This window comes from Cupressus sempervirens, chromosome 3, assembly GCF_028749045.1.
Source record: "Cupressus sempervirens isolate cs-2001-9-10 chromosome 3, ASM2874904v1, whole genome shotgun sequence".
Taxonomy (NCBI): domain Eukaryota; kingdom Viridiplantae; phylum Streptophyta; class Pinopsida; order Cupressales; family Cupressaceae; genus Cupressus; species Cupressus sempervirens.
This window is the reverse complement of record NC_143120.1, coordinates 1,088,709,131-1,088,734,924: the sequence shown is the minus strand read 5'-3', so window position 1 is coordinate 1,088,734,924 and position 25,794 is coordinate 1,088,709,131. Positions and strand designations below refer to the sequence as shown.

Here is a 25,794-nt window from a genome sequence, read left to right as displayed (position 1 = left end):
GAGAGAGTTGATACCAAAGATCTTGAGTTATAGTTTAAAGAGTTGCTGCAGCACAAGTAGTGGGGATCAGTTAAGACATACACTAGTGAATTTCAGAGGTTAGCTGTGTTGGTTATTGATATTTCAAAGAGGAGATTAGTAGTGCTATTTATGGATGGACTCTTAGATCCCTTAAGGGGTTGGGTCAAAGGGCATGACCCAACTACATTACAGGAGGCCACTAAGAAGGCTCGTGACCCAACACCTTTTAAGAGTAGATTTCAGCCTAGGGATTCACATACGAAGAAGGATAAGGAGAAGGACAAAAAACATTTTCACCAGGATGCTCAGCCAAAAAGAGATAATAAGCTAGATAATGACACCTTGCATGAGTTGAAGAGTAAGAAGCTATGTTTTCATTGCAGAGAGCCTTGGGACTTATCTCATAAGTGTCCTCTCAAGACCAAGACAAATCAAATGGAGTATTTCTCAGCAGAGGAGTCATAGTTAGAGAGGGAGGATCAACACTCTAATTCAGATGAGGGTAGCACTACAGAGGAGAGCAACATTCTTGAGGATGAGAAGTCATTGGCATGACTAACGGCGGCTCAGAAGGCAATCACATTTAAGGTTAGGGGCACTACCCGGGGGCAAAAAGTGTTCTCACTCATTGACACTAGGGTTACACATAATTTCATAGTTGCACAATTGGTAGCCAAGAGAGGTTTACAGATCGAGGAGCATGTTGAGTTTAGAGTCATGGTGGCGAATGGTGACAAATTATTATGCACTCAGAAGATATCTAACCTTCATATAAGGTTTGGAGATGGCTACGAGTTAGAGGATGAGTTCTATGTAGTAGACATGGGAGATTATGATGTCATCCTCAACATGACATGGATGGCCTCGTTGGCAGAGTTCACACTCAACCTAGCAAAATTGGAGATGAGGTTCCGGCATGAAGGAAAAATTGTTGTACTTAGAGGACTTTTAGATGGGAGTTGCAAAGTAATCTCCTTGAGGAGAATGTAGAGATTGTTTTGGCATGATGATGTAGAGTGGGAGGTAGAATGTTTCACTTTGCCAGCCTCATAGGAGCCATAGGTGAAGAGTCATCCACTAGATATCCAGGAGATACTGGATAGACATGCTAAAGCTTTTGGCGAGATTCCGCATGGGTTTCCTCTTGACAGAGGGATAGAGCATGTTATTGAGCTCGAGGAGGGAGCCAAACCAGTTATGATTACTCCCTATCATCATCCTAAGAAATACAAAGATGAGATAGAGAAGGTGATTAATGATTTGTTGGAGATGGGGCATATCATGCCTAGTAAAAGCCCCTTTGCTTCAGCAGTAGTATTGGTAAAGAAGAAGTATGGGACGATGCACATGTGCATTGATTACAGGGCATTAAATAAGAAGACCATTAAGAACAAATATCCCATTCTGTGGATAGATGAGCTGATTGATGAGTTGCATGGTGCATGTTTCTTTACGAAGATTGATTTACGGTCAGGGTGTCATCAGATCAGCATGAGGGTGGAGGACATTGAGAAGACAACCTTTCGGTGTCACTATGGCCACTTCGAGTTTTTGGTTATGCCATTTGGGCTAACCAATGCCCCTGCTACGTTCTAGAGTTGCATGAATCAGGTATTCAGGGGGCAGCTTAGGAGATTTGTCTTGATTTTCTTAGATGACATTTTGATCTACAGTAAGACTTGGGAGGAGCATTTACAACATCTTGAGATGGTGTTGTCCATTTTGGAGAAAGAGTCACTATATGGCAAGGATCTAAGTGCGAGTTTGGGTTGATTGAGTTACTATACCTTGGGCATATCATTAGCGCAGATGGAGTTCTAGTAGATCTTGGAAAAGTTAAAGCTATTGTTGATTGGCCTACTCCTACAAACCTCACACAGCTTAAGGGGTTCTTTGGTCTCTGCGGGTTTTATAAGAGATTTGTTAAGGGATTTTCTCTGACCTCTGCACCCTTGACAGACCTTAATAGGAAAGGGGCCTTCGTATGGACAGGGGCAGCTTAGAGATGCTTCGATCATTTCAAGAAGGTGATGTCATCATGTCCAGTATTAGCTCTATCAGATTTTACGAAGCCACTTGAGCTTCATTGTGATGCGTCAGGTGATGGGATTGGGGTAGTCTTGATGCAGGAGAAGCATCCCATTGCTTTTGAGAGTAGGAAGCTCCATGGAGTGGAGAGGAGCTACTCCATCTATGACTGAGAGATGTTGGTCATTATGCATGCATTTTCCAAGTTTCAGTCCTACCTAGTCAGGAGAAGTTTTTGATCAAGACTAATCACAACAACATCAAATACTTCATGAGCCAGTGTGACTTGAATGATAGACAACATAATTGGATTACGAAGTTGCAGGCTTATGACTTTGACATTAAGTTTGTCAAAGGTAAGAAGAATGTGGGGCCAGATGCTTTATCCAAGAGATCTCATATTTGTGCTCTAGCTGAGATTACTGGAGATTGGAGAAATAAGATTATAGTAGAGTATGTGAGGGACACTTGGGCTTCTAGAGTGATTGCAGGCACCATATAGGGTGATCGTTATGTGGTGATGGATGGATTGATCAAGTTCCAGGGTAGGATATATTTGATTCCTTCATCACAATTTAGGGAGGTAATACTAAAGGCATTTTATGATGTACCTACAATTGGACATCTAGGGGTCTTTAAGACCTATAGGCAGATCCATGAGTGGTTCACATGGAAAGGGCTCAAGGATGATGTTTAGAAGCATGTCAGGGAGTGTTCAGTTTGTCAATAGAATAAGGGAGAGCACACATATCCTGCAGGGTTGTTACAACCTTTGTCCATTTCGGATAGGAAATGGGAAAGTATTTCTATGGACTTCATCACTAGGTTACCATGAGTACAGGGGAGAGATTGCATCTATGTGGTAGTTGATCGGCTAACAAAGTTTGTTCACTTTTATGCTATTCCATCCACCTACATAGCAGCATAGGTGGCCGATCTTTTCTTCAGAGAGAAGTTCAGTTTACATGGGCTACCTAGTTTCATTGTTAGTGATCGGGATAGTAAATTTACGAGTGCTTTTTGGCAAGAATTCTTTGGGTTGTGTGGCACAAAACTTACACCTAGCACTAGTTATCATCCACAGATAGATGGGCAAACGAAGATTGTGAATAAATGGGTGGAAGGATATTTGAGGAATTATGTGATTGCACAACAGAGAGCTTGGTCAAATGGCTACATATGGGAGAGTATTGTTATAACACCAATTATCATATATCCATCAAGATGACACCATTCATGGCACTATATGATTATGAAGCATCTAGCTTCATGGATCTAGTTTTGGGGGACAGTAGAGTGCCCAAAGCCAAAAACTTCTTGCAAGATAGTCAAGATATTTTAAGGGTGCTCAGGGAGAATATACAACAGGCCCAGAATCAACAGAAATTGGATGCTGATCAGCACCGGATAGAGCGCAACTTTGAAGTTGGGGATATGGTTTACTTGAGGCTACAACCATACAAACAATCATCACTTAAGAAGAGCGGAGCAGAGAAGTTGAAGCCTAGATATTATGGTCCCTACAGATCTGGTTGCCTACGAGATTGAGCTTCCAGAGGGTAGTCGGCTGCATAATGTGTTTCATGTGTCGAGGCTTAAGAAAGCCATTTGTCAGAGAGTTGTGCCTTTTGCAGATTTGCCACCATTGGATGAGGAGGGGAAGCTCGTATTGATTCTTGAGGCTATTTTGTATACCAGGGAGAGGACTTTGCAGAACAGGGTGGTTAAAGAATATTTCGTTTGATGAGAGACCTGCCAGAGGAGGATGCTACTTGGGAGAGTGAGCAGGTGTTACAACAAAGAGGACTGAGATTGCTTGAGGACAAGCAATTTCAAGGGGGCCGTCCTATAATGTCCCCACTTTAGCAGTTGTCCAGTTGTGAGAACGTTAGCCTATTTCTGCGTGGTCTCGGAGGCTAACGAAGAGGTTAGTGGGATCCTAAGATGTTTTGGCCGAGTCATTTCCAGTTCGGGCCAGAATGAAGTGGATTTACATGGTGTTGGGCAAATTTACTATTTTTAGTAAGTTAGCACGGCATGGGCAATGTCAAAATTGGTGATTGGGTTTGATGCTCCTCGATGAGAGCTTTCTGACAAGCTATCACTCATATTATTCCGAGCCGAATTACTATTTTATTTTAATGCCCAAAGTTTATTAAAGTAACATATAAATTAAATGTGAAAATAGTAAAGTGTTACTTTAATATTATTCATGTTGGGTTGTGTGTGGAAGAGGGAATCCCAAGGGAGACATAAGGTGTTATTTTATTTTATTTAATTTTAGAACACTTTATCCCACATTGCTTGTGAAAAGTGGTTTGAACCTATGAAGTAAAAATAAAAAGGAGAGCTTGTGGCCTTGTTCGGCAGGTGGAATATGAGAAGAAAATTGATGTATGAGTTGCAGATCCGTTCTTGGCATTAGAGAATGTCTATCCTCTCATGTGACATTCTAGATGTCATTCCCTTGGGGTTTGGCCTTTGGAATTGATTGCTATCAGCTTCATTAACAAGCAAATAGGGCGCATTTCTAGTTACAGGCAGATTGGGTGTTTGCTCATATCATTCTTGCTTCTTGTTCGATGCTTATGCTATTGTGAAGGGATGATTTTATGAGGGTCTTGGACTGATTGAAGGCAGATTTTACTGTAGTAGCACTGTAGCGCGACACTATTCATATTAATGCAGCAGCAAGATGGGAAGTCATTACTGAAAAATTATGTTATAATGCTGAAGTAATTAGTGAGTTGAAAACTCTGCTATGTATTTGATTTTATTCGTTGAAAATTAATATTATTTCAATAGTAGTTCAATCTTCAGTTTGCATATTATTATAAATTTCTTTTTGTTCATGTTATGCGGTTTCAAATTTATGCAAAGACATAAAAACAAACAAACATTTTATTTTCGGATTCATAAAAGGGTTTAAACATTTAACGGAGAAATTAAGAGTTGGATGCAAATTATTTCACTAAATTCCTATCAGCAGTTGGTTCAGTTTTTGGGCAATTCTAGGGTGCCTATTACAAATACCATGTGTTAATTGTCTAGCCCTAAAAGTTGGAAGTGTGTGTGTGTATCTAAGACTCTATTATCTATATGTATCTATATATGTTAGCATAACTAAAGATGTCATGCTAACCCTAACTTGTCGCAATCATCATTCTAAAGAAAATTTGGAAGGAAGCATTATATGCAGAGACCCATTGCCAAATCCTAGCCATCATTGAGAAATGCAAAAAACCAATGATTTGGAGATTTGGAAAAATTCATCAGAAAACTAGTTGTGCAGGTCTAATCACCAAAAAACACACAATTTTCCTTAAGAAGCCTTCAAAAACTTATAGAACTTTATCAACCATGTTTTTTCAGAAAAAATGGCACAAATTTTAAATGAAAAACAGCAAGATTTGAAGAAAAATGGCATGATTTTCAGACAAACAAGAACTTGTAATGTTGAGACAAAGAGTTTCATGCTTTCCTTTTAGAAAACCATGATTTTTTGATGGAGGAAAGCATCATTTTGTTGAAGAAATGGGTTCCATATTTTGAACAGAAAAGTTGTCCATCTTTTTACGACCTGCAAGAATCCCTAACAAAATGTTATTTTGTGCGAAACTCTGCCGAAAAGCCTTGCATATATGTATAGTACCATATTATTCTGCCCTGCAATCTTTTGGGAGGTTCTGTGTCACAGTTGATTCTTCTATCCATCACTGTCAGCAACAGTCCCTAAGTTGATTTATTGTCATGCATTTCAAGGCTCTAGCTAAGCTTTAATACCACTTTATGAAATATGCAAGACACATAATGATTACCAAGATGTTCAATATTAAACAGAAGAAAAAGTATTCATAAATAAGAGATGCAAATGATTAATTTGTGAAGGATAAGATCAAAAACTAATTAAAAAAAAGGAAAGGAATGAAATATTTGTGCAATCTACGGTGAAGACTTAATTGACCATTCTAAACTAAACATTACAATACTCTGTTTACCATACAGGGTAAAAGGATACTTATCGCATGTAGTATAGCAAGATATAACACAGAACAGATACTTTATTCATATACGCAATATGCACTTCAATGCTTACAAAATGATTATGCTCCTTCCAATGATGTTCCAAGTTCCTTTATGGATGGTGTACATATACTTTCCCAAAGGGGTGACTCAACCATCATGTGCCCATTCGCATACTATTCTACCCGTTGGCTACAATATAGAATTTACCAACAACATCATACCCCTCAAAAAGTAAAGTTGTCTCTAGACGACAAACAACAAAATTCCAAATAAACAATTAATTACATCAATTTTTGTTATTAAGAAGAGGAATGCTTCCTTGGAGTAGTAGCCGTTCGTGCCCTAAGCTCATTGAGCTCTGCTCGTAGCTTGTAGACTTACTCCTTCCGAACTTTCAATTCGGCTTCCACCTCCATCTGAAGCTCCAAACCTGACTACATCATCCCAACAATCTCTCCCACTTTCTCTCCTCATCTGCTACTCGCTCCTCTGGCGCTAATTGTTCCTTCTTTGTTGCCAATTTCTGTAGTTGACTTTGTCTGGCTAACAAGGCTGCCCTCTTGGATTCCTAGGCTGCCCTCTTTGCGGCTAGCTTGGTAGCTAACTCCACCCGAGCCCTCTTCGCTGCTACCTGATCTGCCTGGCTCCTCTGAAGGATGTAATATGCCTCCCTGTGTATCTCCACTATCTCTTGAGTCAAAACCTCTACTCGGCTCTTCATACTAGGATCTCTTGTCATGGCTCAATCCTATCGGATCTCTGCAGTCTCCACACTCGGCCATCCCCATTCCTCAAAACAGACTATAAAGGCAGCTGGGCATCCTAATTTCATGAAAGATACTACTCTCTCTAGCTCCTTTACTATTGAGTCCAAAGCCTATATCTCTGCAGAGGCCACTACCTGGCAAGCCCAAGTTGCTAGAGCTACTACATCAGTGAAGAATGCCTCTCTCATCCTTGTTTTTGGCGCTACTAGATGCTGCTGTACACCCATAGCGCTCTCTACTACTTTCGCCATCCATTCAACAACGCTATGTGGTAGTCCCTCATCCTGTGTCTGCTCCTCCACCTGTGCCTGCAAAGGGTCTTCCTCTGGAATTACTTCTCGCGTAGGTGTCTGTAGGTATGTCACTCGAGGCACTGGGGTACGGTGGAACCACGTACTCAGGTACGTGCTCAACTTTTGGGTTTTGTTCTATCTGTTTGGCTCAAGCGATGCTAATAATGTCGTATCCACCGTAACCACTGCATCTGAACCCACTATGCTCTCAAACCCTCACCTGTTGGTATCTCCATTACTCCTACCTTAGTGTCCATTGCTGCCTCAGGTATAAGTACCTCAGCCCCAGCCTCTGGTAAATCCTCACGAGCAGGCTCCATTGTTAGCTCCGGAATGACTGTCTCCGTCAGTGGCGGATGTGCCTTTGCTAATGCCTCAAGAATATCTCGTGTCTCCACTCGTGCCTCTGCGACAGGCTGAATTGCAACTGAAACTGGCGTCATCACTACTGGTTGCCTGAACTGACCAAACCTCAGAATACCATGAATACCTACCAGAGCTAAGTGTGTCGTCGTTGAAAGCGCAGGCCGTGGGAATCTCAATGGTGTAGTTGTAATTACTTCTACCTCCTCTTCCTCCTCCTCGTCGGTCCCACTTTCCTCAGAAGAAGTCTCCTCCCGACCGCTTTCAGTATTTCCACCGTCTGGTCTCGGTCGTTTCTGTCCGGCCGTGGTCTCGGTGCCAAGTGTATCGAGATGTCTCCATTGCATAATCAGGGGTTCGCCTAGCGCGAGTGGTCGCAGTTTGGCCTCCTGTGCATGTTGGGGATCACTTGCGTCATTGCCTCCAAGAATAGCCCGATGGCATAATGCGGTATGTAGAATGTTTTGTGTTGTAATGTCTTAAACTCATACATTCGTTCGGCCAACAATGCAGCCCGGTCGTACACTCTTCCATGCAAAATACCATTCATCATTGCCACCTGTGGAAATGAAATATTTGAGGCAAGCTTGTAAGGTGACTCTTCACAATGTCCATCAGACAACGCCAGTGACCTTCCTATATGTTGGATTTCTTCAATCCTCTACCCCTCGATGTGTCCTAAGAGCTTCTTGCTCTGCCTACGTCAGATCCCCACATACCAGCTGTATCAATTGTGTCTTTACTTCTCAACTTTTTTGGTTTCCTATCTATTTTCCTTTCCCCTTTGCACATGACCAGGTGTCTTGAATGCTCGTGTGAAGTTGGCTGGTTTGAATGATATCACCAAGTTGCAACCAAGGTAAGCAAACGTATTGGTTCGAGAGAAACTATCATATGTTTCTATCAAGATGCGTAAAAACCCTTCATAATCTCTGATACAGAACACAGGCATTTTATCACCCATTTGACCTGTGCCTTTCGAATGTTGGCCTTTACTGGATGGTTATTAGGTGTCTCTTGCCATCACTTTCGGCATTCTGCACCATTCAATCCTTCAAATGCAATATTCTGCATTGTGGGATTATCTGTCGCAGTCAACTATGTTGGTTGCTTCACTTTATTTTTGCTTGGTCCTGTACTTGTTCCTCCTGCTACACGGACTTCGGATGGCAATGTCTTCACATTCCTGTTCATGGTTGTAGTTGTCGTTGAATCTTCGTCCAATTTTTTTTTTCACAATCTCTTGTTGGCTAAATGCATAACTATCACCTTTTTGTCGTATTGCTCGAATAAAAACAAAAATTCGTTAGGTCAGTTACCTTCCTCCGTACAATTTTATCTCAAAAGTTCCTTTTACTATCTTGGTGTCTGTACGACCCTCAATCTAATGCTTCGTATATAGCTTTTGCTTTGCCAAGCTCTATCTACTATACAACTGCAATATTTTCTCTTGCTGAGATTGTACGATTGGATGACTTCTACTCCGTTTCAATTGTGAATTCGAAGCATTTAGACTAACACAATGTACGATAACTTCCCTCTGCAATCCTCTTGGTCATAGGTGTACGGTTATTCACCATGAATTACTTGTAGTGACTGTACGGGTTGCCCCTCTTTCCCCACTCTTCATTCACAATATATCTTACTCTTCCGTACTTTATATTTGTTTCTGTGTGCCAATGATTCCTACTTCTTTGCTTAGCCGTACGATGGATCAATTGTCATCCCCTACTGGCCCCACAAGGTTGTACAGACCATGTGTTTTCCTTAAGACCGTACTTACATTAACTTGTGCTCACCTTGAATCCATATGTCTGTACAACCCAATTTACGAGCTGGTTATCTGCTCCTCTGTCTGGCCATACGATGGATCACTTGTGATCTCCTGCGGCCTTTTGCCTGGTTGTACCATGTCCTTCCTTGGCCGGGAGTGAGTGCCGTACAGTGTTCCTTACGGATCTATTTTATGGTAACTGTACTCCCTTCTACTGTACAGTCATACGGTCAAGCCTCTCCTTCACATGTGCCCGTATGAGCAAAATTCCTTGTACACTTGTTCGTACGATGGCTTTGTTCCTTCATTCATGTCTGTAGGGTCACTTTTTGATACTCTAGATATCGTATGGTGATTGCTTTTGTAGAAGGTTCCCTCTTTGAGCTTTCACGAGCCATACGGTAGACTGTTCCTTCCACTAATAGCCGTACGGTTCCAAATCTCTCTTCTTTATGCTACTGGAAGGCCGTACGATACTCATTGTTTATTAATTTAATATTCTTGTTCTTTATACTCATCACTTCATAATTTTTGGGCCCGTACTTAGAAAATATGCTGAACTTTATATATTATCTACATTCAATTATTTTACATATATACATTATTTATTATTACGTTTATACACTTTTTGAGTTGTTCAGAGGCACGTTATTTCTTTCATGATAAATCTTCGACCCATTGATTGCATCGGGTATTTTTTCCTGTCCAACATCCATAATTTGATTGCTCCATTATCTCCAACTTCGCCTATCCTGTATAGTCCTACCCACTTCACTTTTAACTTTCTTGGTTTGATCTCATTCCGCCCATTATTCTTCAAGACTACTTGGCATTGTTGAAATCTGTTCAACTTCAAGTGCTTGTCATGCCATACCTTATGCTTCTTTTGTGTGACTTCTGTAGTCCATTGTGCCTGTAGTCGTCGCTCATCCAATTTATTCAAGTTATACAATCTCTCCCTCAGGCTTTCCATATCGCTCGATTTGTTCTCGATTGCAATCCTTAAACTTGGTACCATGAATTTTGTCGGTACCACGGCCTCTTGCCCATATACATCAACTAGAACGGAGTGTCCCGTGGTTACTTTATATGAAGTGCGGTACGCCCATAATGCTGATGTTAGCTTTTTTTCCCAATCTTCTCCCTCAACTGCACAAGATTTATAAATTACCTCGACTAAGATCTTATTCATAGCTTTTGCTTGTCCGTTGGCTCTCGGGTAGTACAGGCTTGATAGTGAATGATAAATTTCTTACTCCGTAGTGAGCAGTCGGATGACACAATTGACAAAGTGTCCTCCCCGGTCGCTTGTCAACTGCAATGGAATCCTGTACCTAGTGATGATTTGCTCATAAATAAAATTTGTTGTGCTCATCGTAGGGTTGTCCGATGGTGCACGTGCCTCCACCCACTTGGTTAGGTATTCCGTCACCACCACGATGTACCTGCACCTTTTAGTTTTGCTTACCTTAAGGGGTCCGACAAAGTCCAATCCCCATCTTTCAAACAACTCTTGCACGTGCGAAGGATTCAAAGGTATGAAGTCCCTCTTCAATGGTTTTCTAGCTCTCTAACATGTGTTGCATGCAACAACCCACTCCCTAGTGTCATTGTGCATGGTTGGCCACCATAACCCTGCCAGAAGTATCTTTCGCACAGTTGTGTTTGGCCCCATGTGTCCTCCTGCTAGTCCCTCATGTGCTTCCTTCAACACCTTTGGAATTTCCTCCTCCAAAACGCATCGCCTTAGAATCTGATCGGCTCCCATTTTGTACAATAACTTGTTGATCAACTGAAATGTTCAACTCCTTAGCACCAGTTTTCTTCTCTCGTTCGGCAACATCTCGCTAGGAAACTATCTTGTTCATAGATACTCTGATACGTGCATACCAGGAACAGTACTGCAAAGTGGAATAGCTACGCATCAGGAAAATCATCATTGACTCCCTCTGGTGGCTCTCTAGATTTTATCCTCGACAAGTGATCCACACTTACATGACTTTTTCACGGCCACACCACAATCTTGAATGTGAACTCTTGCAAAAATAATAACTATCAACTTATCCTTCCCTGAATAATCGACTTATTTACAATATATAATAGTGCTTGATGATCTACATAGAATACAAATGGCGTTGCCAACAAATAATGTCTGAATTTTTGTACTGCATACACCATCCCTAGTGCCTCTTGCTTCGTCGTACTGTAATTTTTCTCCGCCTTAAATATTAATATACTTGCAAAATACACCGGATGGTCCAATCCGTGGTCAACTGTCTGCGCCAGTGTTGCTCCAATCGCATAATTCGATGCATCCACATGAACATGAGATTCCTTATTCCAATTTGGATAGGGTAGAATCAGTGCTGTGGCCAACCTCGTTTTCAATCCATCAAAAGCTTCATTCTGCTCGGCTTCCCATTTATAAGGTTTGCCCTTGCAGGTGAGTTTGTCCAATGGGTAGGAAATCTTCGCAAAGTTCTTGATAAAACTCCAATATTATCCAATGTGTCCAAGGAATGATTTTACTTCAGATACATTTGTCGACGGTGGCATATCCAAAATTACATGAACCTTGTCCGACTCTGTCTTCAGCCCTGCTTTGTAGGTTGTGTCCTAGTAGCTTCCCTTGTGGTACCATGAACTTGCATTTCTTCGGATTCAGTGTCAATCTTGCCTGTCTGGATCTCTTCATGCATTCTCCAAGTACTGTTATATGTTTATCTTTTGTGCTAAAAATTGACCAATCATCTAGAAATGTTTTAAAGTTTTCCACTGACATTTTATTGAATATGTGAAGGATAATCCTTTGGAATGTTGCTGGAGCATTACATAGTTCGAACGACATCCTATTATAGGCATATACTCCATCCTCCACGATGAATGTTGTTTTCAATCTGTCTTCTTCAACGATGGATATCTGGTTGTATCTCGAGAACCCATCCATGAATGAATAAATCTCATGCCCCACAACTTCTTCCAGAATGCTATTAGTGAATGATATCGGAAACGGATCTTTGATCGTTACGACATTTAGGCATCGAAAGTCTATGCATATTCTTATCTGTGTGGTGTCCTTTTTAAGGGATATCACAATCAGTGATACCCACTCACTCGTCTGCACTCTAAAAGTAATTTCTGCTTCCAACATCCGATCGATCTCATCTGTGACCCGTGCAGCATAGTTTTTGTTCATCTGGTACAGCCGCTTCGGTACGGGTACTGCACCTTCTATCAATGGTATCCGGTGGACACATAATTTTGGTGACACTCCTTTTAAATCTTTATACATCCAGGCGAAGATGTCCTTGTACTCCATAAATATTTTGAATGCTACTGCCTTCAGAACTGGATTCCAATCATCTCCTACAAGAATATTTTTTGGATTGCCTTCATCTCCTAAGTTCATTGTTTTGATTGTAAGCTCTTCATACTTTATAGGTTTGTCATCACTAAACGTATGCGCCGACGTTTCATCACATGTGCTTCTCCCTCCTTTACTTCTCTATACTCCTTTCGAAACTTGTTCCCTTCGTTTCCCTCCTCGACACCCAACATGTTACAGCTTGGGAAAAGCTCGTAATCCTCCATTTGCCAATAGAGTAGGCCGTTCATTGAGTCTAGGTTGTCATCATTCGACCCTCCTAATCTCAATACTCCTTTGTCTAGTTCCATTCTCTTGTTTCCTTCATTGTCACCTTACCTTCACCTTTGGAATTTGACAATGCTGCCTCTTCTCGTACCATCTGTGTGTACAGGTCAATTATAAATCTTCAGCTCCTGCGTTCCATGGATAGGGTATTTCGTTTCCAGTCATGTTTCACTTTTGCTTGCACCAACCAACCTCGTCCAAGGATAGCGTCATATCCTTTTCTTTTTAGTGGAATGACCACAAAATCTAATAGAAATGGTTGCGTTCCAATAGTTACCAGTTGCGCCATTAGGGTTCCCAACGGCTTGATTCTGTGCTGATACGCCACGAGTAACTTAAATGTAGGTGGCCACAACGTAGGTTGTCCCAACATTTTCCATATATCCTTTGGTAGCACGTTTACGCCTGACCCTCCGTCCACAATTGTATTTGTAAGTACTGTTGCCAGGATACCCATCTCAACTACTACCAGATGCCTTCACGTCGTGAGTGCCAGTAGCATTGGGTCTATTGCAGTCATTCCACTACCCACTTGTCCTGTTTCCTCCGTTACTTTCAGGAGTGGTGTCATATTTAGAATTGCCATCCGTAACTGAGGCATTGTGAGGTCATTTAATTTTATAGGAACTTCTATTTGCATTACCTACCTTATCATGTTTTCTTTAGCTAGGTTCCTCTTCGAGGTATCGGTAATGTCTTTTGCTTTCCACTTCCCTGTTTCCATCTGTTTTTCCAACTCCATTTGTGCTTGCTGTAACCTCTTCTTTTCTTCCTCTGCATTAGGGTATTTTGCCTTCTTAGCTTGCTGACATGTAATGGCTAGTGTTTCCTCCTCACATGTTTCAATGCTTACAAATTCACCGCTTGCTTATTTTGAATCGTCGTGGTCTTTCGGACCACACCATCTACATAACAGTTGCAACGTCTCCTTCATGGTACAATCTCTGGCAAAGTGCCCCTAGAGGTTGCATGCATGCCCGTACCACACCATCTGCATAACAACTACAACGTCTTCTTTGTGATAAAATCTCTGGTGGAGTGCCCCCAGAGGTTGCATGCACGACATTGTATCATTGACCGTCCACTCGAGTCGTACTGTATCCGACTCTGGCCTCGATTGTTATTATTACCACCCCTTTCGCGTCGATTATTGTTGCGATATCCTCCTAAGGTTGCATCGTTGTTCATGTTTGTTCCGATGGACACTTCTTGCGTCAGTAACACTTGCTGGTGTCCCTTTTGACTTCATATTGAACGGGCATTCCTTTATGGAATGTCCTGCAATCTGATAGACATTACAAAATCATTATTTTGGGCATGAGCCCTTTGTGTGGCCTTCCTCCTTACAGTCTGTACACCACAATTCCCCCTTCATCGAGTCAAGATTCTTTTTCAGATTTTAAAATTCCTTCATCATTTGTAGCATATCCTTCTGCAATGCTCAAACTTCCTTGTTTGATTCTTTGTTGCTACTGCTGCTTTCAGACGATTTGTGCTTCTTCTTCTTGCTTTTTTTTTGTTCACTCTCTAGATCCATCAGTCAATTATATGCATCTGTGTACGATGTTGGAGGCACAATCTTCATTTTCTTTTTCATAGTCGGCTGTAGCCACTCAACAAACCATCCTTTCTTTAATCCGTCAGCCGATGGGCTCTTTATCTTCATCAACTCTTTTAGCCTTCTTGCATAGACATAGATTGTTTCATTCTTTCCCTACTTGGTATTGTATATTTTTGCTACAATTTCGTTATCGCCCATTAGCAATTGGAATTTTGCTAAATTCCTTCCTAACATCCGTCCATGTAGTTAATTTTTGAGGATCAACATCCGCAAACCAATCAATTGTTGTACCCGGTAGGGTCATTGGAAATTGCTAGACCCAATCATCCTCATCCGTTACATCATTTTCTGTCCATATTGTCTCACGTCTTGCAGTGTTTGATTGGATTTACCTTCCCATTACTATTAAACTTCGACAGTTTCTCCTTTTGTCCTGCCATTGTTACTTTGTTCTGATTTTGTGGTACTTGCTGTGTACTCGCGTTGTTCTGAGTACCCGCGTTGTTCTGAGCACCCGTGTTGTTTTGCACAACTGCGCTGCTTCAGATAACCGTCCTACTTCCAACAACCATGTTACCTGGTGAAAAAAGATCTTCCTCAAGCAAAGTTGTTCGATTCTCTGCCTATATCTGTTTGTCGGGTGTATCAGAAACGAAGAGTTCACTCTACGCTCGTGCTCCTTCGGCACTTCGAGCCGTGCGAGTTTCTACCATTCCATTAGGATTTTCTACCCTCAGCGTATGTAGTTAAGGAACTCCTCCCTTGTCTCTTCCAGCAAATTCAATAGCTGTCAAGTCTCCTCTAGCAATTCCTCGGCACTCCTCGGTCTGCTAGGTGAATGCACTCCCTCTATCTGTGCTCCTTCACCCTCTCGGTGTCCGTCAGTAATCTATTGAAGCTTCTATTTGCGCTCCACTTGTTGTGCTAAAATTAAAACTTCTTGTGCTGTGCGTATTTCATCCTTATCTTTTATCTATTCCTATCCTTGTTAAGTAGATTCAACATTAATCTTCATAACACTTCTTTCGTTCCAGGTTCGATTGGCAATGGCGCCAAATGTTTAGCGTACAAGGTAAAAGGATACTTATCGCATGTAGTATAACAAGATATAACACAGAACAAATACTTTATTCATATACGCAATATGCACTTAAATGCTTACAATATGATCATGCTCCTTCCAATGATGTTCCAAAGTCCTTTTCGGACTGTGTACATATACTTTCCCGAAGGGGTGACTCAACTGTCACATGCCCGTTTGGATACTATTCTACCCATCGGCTACAATATAGAATTTACCGACAACAACTACTTTAATAGGTTGATTCTCTAGTGAACTGTTCAACATGTAAAAACAATATTTAAATTTAAATTGTAGAGAGACTATGAGCCTACAATCAAAACCTTTGGTTGAATGTTCATGTAAGAAGATTGCTGCACATGATTAGAAAAGTTTGTTAATGGAATCAACTTTATGCCTCAATAGATCATTATGAGTTTTCCATTAATTAGAGATATACCATACCTTGAATTGGCGAAGTAGCTTTCGAAAGTTGAGCTTAATCTGATATTTTCATATGTAACATTCTTTACTTGTCAAACAGCTCAATTAGCAATCAATTATTATAATATTCATGAAAGAGATTATGTTGCATGTATTGAAGTTATGTAGTCCTGATGAAATTTGCAACACAAGCACTTAAGGATCAAACACAAAACAAAAACACAAAACAAAAACACCTTCCACAAGGAGGGCGGCAACAAAATTGTTGTTACTTTTTACTTTTCTCAAGAAGCAAAAAATATAAAATTACAAAATTGTGACTGGGGGATTTGCATGATTGTAGCATTAATTACAATGAATACAATGTGATATTTTTACAGAAATCATGTCTTTAAAAGTAATTTGTAAAAAAATAATAAAGCTAAGAAAGCAAACTAGTGCATGATGTGCAAGCTTAAGTGTATGATATGCAAGCTTAGGTGCATGATATGCAAAAGTGGGGGCCAACTGATTGAGCTAAACTAAATTAGACTCCACTAAAGCTCAATTAAGCGAAGTTAAGCTATGCATGCACATGCAAATATGTGCTCTGATATGCATGAGAATATTCTTGAGAATATTATGTAATATATGAAAATGTGTGTAATGCAACATTAATGCACACTCTAACAGCCTGAGGTAAAATATAATTGTTAAGTCAGTTAATTTGTTGTTGCCATTGTAGCAATGATGGTGAAAAAAGATATCTGAAAATGTACCAGCATATTACCTTGTACAAATACCAAGATAGAAACATCTAATATTAACAGAAAAGTATGGCTTTACCAGTTACCCCATTAGGGAATTTCTAAAATATCAAATTGATGGAAAGATCAAAATATAGAGGCAAAGAGGAAGTTTCCAACAGAAGAAACAAATTGTAATAACAAGACCTTCGTAAGAAAATTATGATGTAGAAAACAAGTCTCCATGCAGAATGAAAATTCAAAGCCCATTCATCACATAGGAAGATGATACCTTTAGATTACTACTATGAATATTTACTCACTGACATGTTCAATGTTGAATTCAACAGATATGTGATCTGCCATTTGCGTTCTTCAGCGATCCACAGCTAACACCAGTTTTAGTTGGGACACTGTTAGCCGTATGTTATGGATGTGAACAAAATCGGGATGTTGTTCAACAGGAGCTCAGCATGGATATGTTGCTTGTCCTTCTGAAGTCTTCTAAACAAGATTTGCAGGCATCTCCTGATTCTAAACAGATGATTGTTCCGAGGGTTTTGGATGTCCAGTCAAATTCGGTTTCTTATCAGAGTGGAACTATGGACGTGATAATGGAAGAGTCAGAAGAGGAAATGCAACGCATACAGGAAAAAGGTACTCCTTTGAACTGTCAAGAAATGTCAAGAAAGCTCCATGTAACTTCACCAGTTGATGACATTCCTAGTCTTTCACATCAGCAGCCTAGTGCCAGGCCATGCAAGATTAGTCTGATTTCAGATCACGCAAACAACACAAAAAGGTTAAATAGAAGTGTCAGTAAATCAGCTTCACAGGGAGAGACTGCTTCAAAGGACTCTAGTACAAGAATCAATGCTTTGGGTAAAGCTGCTAAGGGAAAGCCAGTTTCCTGTAACAAAGAGATTTCAGTAAACCAAGGAAAGTGTTTGAGGGTACCAAATCCTGAGAGTGTCCAAAGAGCTCTTCCTTTTTCATCAAAGCGCAGTGGGTCAGCGATCTTTCCAGATCTGAGAACTAGTTCATCTATTGGATTACACTCGCATGGACTGAAGGTTTCCAAAGAAGACCAGGAAAATGCCCTGCTTTCACCAGCTTTCAAGCTATCCAACCGGTTCCCTGTAAATCTTATAGATCGTGCACAAGAATTCTTTGCAGCTGGTATTGACTAAGTGCTGAGTTTTTTGCATAAAGATTATTGGTCACATTGTTGCATGGTATTGGAGCTAAAATATGTGTTCTATCATTTGTGGGTTTAGTAGCTGCCTTCCTAAATAAATAAGGGGACGCTTTCAGATTAATTACTACTAAATCTAATTACATATTATTTCTGATCTAATATGGTTGGAAGTGGCATTTTGGGCATGAAAGGACTGAGATTACGACGGTAGAAACAATCATTCTGGGTTACATGAGGACTTGACTTGGGTGCATCCAGTGGAAAATTTTTGGTAAGTAGTTTACTTAATCCATTGAGTTGGAATAGCTAGTTGCTACTTTATTTTAATTTTATGCAGAAGTGGAATGGGGGCTAATTTCATGGACAGTGTTTGACTGCTGCAGACGGGAGCATTTGGGTTCACCTTAAAAGAAAGTTTTCTATATTGCTGCACTAGGTGTCTCAATAGAAGATATCAAAGTGATTTTGATCTTAGTTAAACACAAATCATCCAAAGACAAACATTTACTTATGAATTAATATTTTTCTTATCTGTAAATTTCAATTTTGGTTACTATCAGATGAAATGTATATTTCTTTCTCCTGTTGATGGGCACATTAATCTTGCGTGCTTTCATAATTTCTCTTCTACAACCTGGCATACGCTTTAGTTGCAAAGCATTGCACTGTTTATTGCCATGATAATGCAATGGCAGATCCATCAGAAACTATTGAGCATTACTCTTAAAGTTAGTTTTGTGTAGACTCTCAATAGATGCATAATTTATCAGGAATATTCTCCAATGTGCTCCACAAATGATTCTTTTTCTTCTCCATCATCTTTGTCACGAGGGCATCGCTCCTTGGAAAATCCTTTTAGTCAGAAAGACACAAGGTGCAATACTCACTTTTCCATGCAGAGTATCTTTTTAAGTGTTTGGATCACCCATACACAAAAAGAGGCTATTTGAAGGTCTGTTTGTCTTCATATTTTACGTAATCAAATAATAATAGATAGAATGTCAATGATTGTGTGCTATCTTATTTTTTAAGTATATGCTAAATAATTGCCTTTCTAAACCTCTTCGAAACCTCTGTGAAGCTCTGAACTTTTACTAGAATTTGTTTCTCTTGGTTTGGAATTTTTAAGCTCTAAACTATGATCCCGTGAAAGCAGAAGACATGACCGAAATATTCTATAAGAGTAAATTAATGATAGTAATCCCTTGTTTCTGTACCGTATACATTATTTAGAGGAAATCTCAAGTTCCCCATCAGAATAAATCATGTTACACCATAACAGAATGATTCCTCCACAATAATTGCATGGGATATATTAGGCTGCTAAAACATGCATCGTGAACTCACCACTCCACGAAAACTTGATATGTAAGGACATGCTATGAGGGTCTAAGAGCATGTTCCCACGCTATTGCTCATCTTATTTTGGTAAGAAGTGGCTGCTCAACAATTATAAGAAATAATTGTGGAGCTTGTGGCCCCGTGAACATATGTTTTGCTGCTTATTAAGCAGGAAACTTAAATTCCGAATTAATTAATTAGATAATACTTTTACAAAGATGAAATTAGAAATGAAATATTTTTAAAAAGGAGGGAAAAAAGTTTGTGGAGCCACGACGTGTTTTTGGCAATAACCAGCGATTGCTTATTTTAAGCCCCTCCTTTTTTCACATAGCTTATTTTCAATTGCTAAATAATAGCCGCTCCACTAAAATAGCTAGAGATTCTAAATTATCCTTTATAGACACTTCTAAACTTTCACAAGAACACTAAACTGCTTAAATATAAACACAAAATGCACTTAAGTAGTTGCATGGGAACACAATGTAAGAATTTGAAGAATATTTAGTAGCCTTCTCTTTTGGCGAGGATTTGGTTCTAGCTGTCAATTTAAATTTGAGGATTAATAAGCTTAATTTGTATAACAAGAAAATATACTTTTTATTAATTAATGGTAAATTAATATTATTAATGTTAATTTAATGAAAATGAATTATTATTCGAATTAAAAGATGACACTAAGTAATTGTGATTTAAATTTGGTGTCAGCTAATGATACACCATCATTAATCAATAATGGTAATTGGATCAATATGAAACAATTGTTGTTTGCTTTGTGTATAGTGTTGAGATATGAAGCCCAATAGTCACATTGATTGTTCAACTTCGTGTGACTATTTGTTGATGGTCATTGTGAATGTATAATATATGTATTTAGTCATGTATTGTATTAGACATGTTATTGTTTAATATAATAGTTCCCTACCCAAGTGTGGACTTAGCCACAAGTTGTGATGAATCATGATAAATACCTTTGTATTGTGTATTTCATCTTCTTTGTTTACATTTTTCATTTCTTTGCTCACATAATATTTACAATTGGTATCAGAGCCAATGTGAGGCTAGAGCAGAGATGGAAGAAGTTGAAGTTGATTTCATTAACAAATTTTTTGGGAACTTAAACTCAGCAAAGAGTGACATTGTGCTTGCAAAGAGCAAAAGTGATTGCAATTTGCATGTTAGAAATATGAGATATCTTTAACAACATTAAAACATGCACGTGATTAAATTGAAAAGTAAACATAACAATAATACAATACAGCTCATAACACCACTATTTGTTAACCAGGGAAACCTTGAGCAAGGGAAAACCCTGGTGGGAATGGTACCTACTAAATGATCAACTAATCAAATGTATCTTGGGAGAGATATTGACCCTGTTAGGAGTCTATTACATCCGCATAGTGTTTATGTCCTTATTAAAAGCCTCAACCTTGTCAGAAGTTGGTATTACAATTACAAAAATATGCAAGATGAACCCACTGCCCAAACATACAATTACAATGATATATTCTATATACAAAAAGAATAGATACAAAAAGCTTTTGATAATGTTGATATCTACAATATCTGAATTGTCTTTTGTAGCTCTGTACACAACTTCACATATATTGTCCTTTCATTGCTCTAACATAAAGTTCACATGATATAGCAAGTACATTTCAATGTCCGAAGACATTATACAACTTTGCATTTTCAAATCTTTCCTTTATACTTTGTTGTTATGTCCTGTTGGCAGTCATGTCTTCACATGTGCCCCTAAACACAAAATAGACTCATGCTAAGTTAGGGTTAACATCTAGGATGTTGTCCTTAATTAGTAAAGTGATTATTTTGGTAGACTAAAATGATTTTGTAACACAAATTACCATTTCCTTCACTCTGTCCTGTTCTGCATGTACCTGATTGTGACTGGTAAATCATTAAAATCTCTCTCTACAACTCATATGACTTGCACTTTGACATTTTCTATCCAATAGTCTTGTTGATCATTTTCACATCCATTTGGTTAATCTTGTCTAATTTCATGTTACCACCATATGGTACTGACTCAATGTTTGTCTCAACCAACTTCTCGACATATTCTCATTGACATGGGTACTATCTTCATTTGCTTAAACTTGTAAGTTTATGGATTATATCATCACATGATTTTCACCTACCAGAACATATCCTCGTGAATTCTGCTTAGCATGAACTTGGTCGACTCATGTTGATCAAATTCTTCAAAGAACATATGTTTGGTAATGTTTAGATTCTCCAAGTACTCAAACCCTTATTTGAAGGTTGAATCATTGTTGTAAACTAGGTTCATGTCATTATCTCAATTGACTCAAATTTGCAATGGATGCATGTTGAAATGTCTTCTACGTGTAAAACCCTACTAAGAACTTGTGAAAAAGCTCCAAATAGATCATCCTCACGTGAAATATATGGGTGTTTCTTAAATTTATGCTTAGGCCTCTTGTTAATATCACATACAATTTTTGTTGCCATACTTTCAAACTTAAAACCTTTACTTCTCTCAAAAACATTACTGTACAAGCGATAAATACCTTTAAAATTGTAAAACTAGGGTTTGGATGAATTCACTTTCAATCCATTTCAAGACACTTTAATTTTTCTCTCAAATTCATTTCCAAGAGCTCTTCAACTCTTTGCATGGTCAAATGGTGTCCATTCAATCAATTTCAACCATTCTACATGATTCAATTCAATTTTGCATTAATTACACAAGTACACATTGATGAGAAAGTTATTTTCCTTAACTAGAGAACTGATTTCTATTCATACTCACATATGAACTCAAAAATGAACATGCTCTTAGCTGTAGCTTCCTTTTATCCATCTAAAACCTCTCCTATCTCCACAAGTCTTAATTCAATCTTTTAGGGGCTAAACAAATTTTTGATGTCATTTCCCCTTTTGCTTATCAATAAATAAACTCCTTAAATTGATAAGGGTTTGTCAACAACTATTACTAACTTCAACTTTTCATGTGTGTCATCTGTCTTCTTTTCTACCCAAATTTGTGTGTTTATTGGTGTCTTAGCTTTAACAAATGTTTCATTGAAGTTCTCTACATGTTCTTTCACATTCTCTTTATGTTTATCATTGCTATTTTCATTCCTTCTGACATAGTTGTTTGCATTCCTTCTATAGTTAGGTGTCCTTGCATTCTGTGATCTCATATTGTTTGACATTGTTATGTTGTTCATCCTATAGAATCTTGATGTATGTCCCATATTGTTATGAATTTGACATGCTATCACATTGTTTTCATATCTAGGTCCTGACTAACAATTTTGTAATTTGCAATCTCTAGCATTATGTCCAAACACATGATTCCATTTCTTATGGCATTAGTTGCACCAATAGGTCTACTAGTTGCAGGGTTACTACTTTGATACATATTATTATAAATATAGGTTTCCTACATTCATTAGCTTTATGTCCATAAGCATAACAATTATAACAATAACCAGTAAAAGGGTTATCATACTTACCCAATACAGTCCTTCATGTGACCAATTTCATTGTACGCAAAACATCTTCCAGTAAATTGTCTTCTCACTTCTTTAGGTTGTTCAAATAGTTTAGGTACTTGTTTAGATCTTGTTGTTGTTCAGGCTATTGGAAAACGTAGCTTTGCTGCAAGTTGGGTCATTGAAAGTGTTGCAATAAATCGGGTCTGTGTAAGCTCACCGTTCATCTCTGCATTTGCGTATGTTATATGTATTGCTGAAATTATACTACGCTATCAGACTGTTGTCAAACTATCATAAAGATTGGCTTGTTGTGAGGCATTAATATTGTGTTATGAATTAATTTCCCTAGTTCTGGGTTGTGTTATTAGCAATGTCATTGATTGAAGAACAAAACATTTTGTGGTATTAATATATGAAATAGTGAGACCATCTTGTTTCGGTTCCAAGCATTTAACAGTGAGACCATCTTGTTGTGGTTGCAAGCATTTTTGGTTACATTGCAAGTGTTTGACGAAATTCCCATCAGTCTGGAGTTCTATTATTGTTTCGCTTTGGTCAGAGAACATTATAGTGGTATCAAAGCCACAAGACCTGCCATCTTGTGGGAAATAACAGACAATTTTGCAGACATTTTTTAAATCCAAAAATGACAGTCGAGAATGAGTAAAAGACAACACAAATTCGATCATCTACAACCAGAGCAAGAAAGTTTTTTAGATCACATTGAGATTGAAGATAGTTTTACAGTGGATGAGGAAGTAATATTTGAAACAGGTGAACAAATTGATATTACTCAAAGGGTTGATCATATAGGACAGGTTGAACTAGAAAACAACATTCAAATGGCATATCTTGAGACTGAACTAGATAGGGAAGTACATGAAACATTGCAGGCTATATGGACAAAACAACATTGCTAATGCTCTTCAGCAACTAGTAGGTACTATGCAACAGTTGGTCCCAACCCATAGGAGAGCACCGAACCATCACAATGGAGGCAATGGTGTAGTTGGATCCCTTTGAGCTGTTAGAGCTCCCACACATAATACTGACATACCTTTAATGCCAGTTTTTAATGCATAAGAAGTAGTACCACTAGTAGCGCCAAATTTACTAACAAACAATATTATGGCAATGTTTGATGAATGAGACTTGTTTCCAGACCCAATTAAACAAAATATGACCTTTGTCTAGTACTTAAATAAAAAAAGGGAGGTTGATAGATAGCAACAGGACAGGGGATCGAGGGCACCAAACAGGGACCTAAAACACACTATGAACAAGTTAACTCTCCCCACCTTTAAATGGAAGCAATCAAACATCCACTAGACCTTGAATTCACAAGCTTGATACCTATTTGACAATCAAACCCATGGCAGAAGCAGAAGCCATCATATTTGCAACAATGCACCTTGAGGGAGCAGCGTATGATTGGTGGCATCATGGATTAGTCACCTAGGATCATGGCCTCATAACTTCATATGAGATTTTCAGCTCCGATCTGATTACTCGCTTTGATAGGAAAGATATTGAAGTTTATTATAGGGATTTGGCTCAATTACGTCAAAGTGGGTCTTTGGATAAGTTCATTGATGAGTTTTAGTGTATATCAGTTGTGGTGCTAGATATGTCAGAACAACGCAAGGTGATGTTATTCACAGAGGGGTTACATGATAGATTTAGGGGTTTGGTTAAGGTACTTAAACCGAACACCCTGGATGACGTGATTAAGTTCGCCCATGATTTGGATTCACCTTCATCACTATTGCAGCCTCCGAAGAAACCCTATAGAGGGTCTACATTGATCCAAGGAAACAAAAACCAACAAAAACCAAATCCCCTCATATTGGATTTTGAGACTCGTAATGAACTTAGGAGGAAGAAATTGTGCTTCGCTTGCAGGGAACCTTGGACCCCCGATCACAGATGCCTTGGTAAAGGCAAGATTCACTATGTTGAGGTTCATTTTGAGGATGAAGAAGAGCAGTAGGAAGGTGATGGTATTGAAGACAACGAGGAGGAAGAAGTTGAAGAGCAACTCGTTAAAGATAAAAAAAAGGCGGCCGCTACAGAACAACCTTCGGTTATAGCCACTCTTTCTAGTGATCTGACATGTAATCCTTTTAGAGTGAAGGGTGTGGTTAAGGGTCAGCGCATTGTTTGTCTTTTGGATACAGGAGCATCCCATAATTTCATTAGCACATAGATGTTATCTAAGAGAGGTTTGTAGATAGCTGACATACCCGAGTTTAAGGTGAAGGTAGCCGGTGGTGAGGTTTTGAGATGTATAGAGAAAGTAGCTAGTCTTCAGCTATAGTTTGATGATTATCTTTAAGAGACTGATTTCTATGTTATTCATTTGGATGAGATGGATGCCATTCTAGGTAGATAGTGGTTAAGGACTCTCCGCAGGTACACATTTGATCATGGGACCATACAGTTGGAGTTCTCACAGGGTGATCGATTGGTAGTCCTAAAAGCCATACCAGATAGTGGACCTAGGTTAATAACAACTCACATGATGGAGGCTATTTTGAGGCACGACGATATCATATGGACGACATAGCGTTTGATCTCTTCCAAGGAGACACATGATACAGGACAACAATACCATTGTGACATTCAGATGGTCCTAGACAAGCACAGGAGGGTATTTGAGGATTTACCCCTGAGAATTCCACTAGATAGAGGGTTTGAGCATATCATTGAGCTAGAGGAGGGTGCGAAACCCATCATTACCACTCCTTATCGTCACCCCAGGCACTACAAGGAAGAGATAGAGAAGATGATCAAGGAACTTCTAGATGTGGGACATATCAGACCCAGTTCTAGCCCCTTTGCCTCTTTAATGGTGTTGGTTAAGAAAAGGATGGCACCCTTCGAATGTGTATAGATTACCACACCCTGAACAAGAGAACCATTAAATACAGGTATCCTGTTCCCCACATTGATGAGTTACTAGATGAGCTTCATGGGGTTGTTTATTTCTTGAAGATAGATCTTTAAGCATGATACCACAGATATGAGTCTAAGATGAGGATGTGCATAAGACA

At 39.1% G+C, this 25,794-nt stretch overlaps 1 protein-coding gene across 4 annotated transcripts in view; it reads left to right on the top strand.

The window, feature by feature from the left end:
• LOC149570565 (uncharacterized) overlaps positions 1 to 18,695 on the top strand; it is a 133,620-nt gene extending 114,925 nt beyond the window's left edge. For 3 of the 4 annotated variants that reach the window (XM_089823152.1, XM_089823153.1, XM_089823150.1), the window contains exons 9-11: positions 17,065 to 17,893; positions 18,104 to 18,183; positions 18,280 to 18,695. In XM_089823152.1, the coding sequence (XP_089679278.1) occupies positions 17,065 to 17,893; positions 18,104 to 18,123 (849 nt within the window). In that variant the 3' untranslated portion in view covers positions 18,124 to 18,183; positions 18,280 to 18,695. The remainder of the gene's footprint in view (positions 1 to 17,064; positions 17,894 to 18,103; positions 18,184 to 18,279) is intronic. The other variant, XM_089823151.1, reaches the window with a different exon arrangement.
• The last annotated feature ends 7,099 nt before the right edge of the window (positions 18,696 to 25,794 follow it).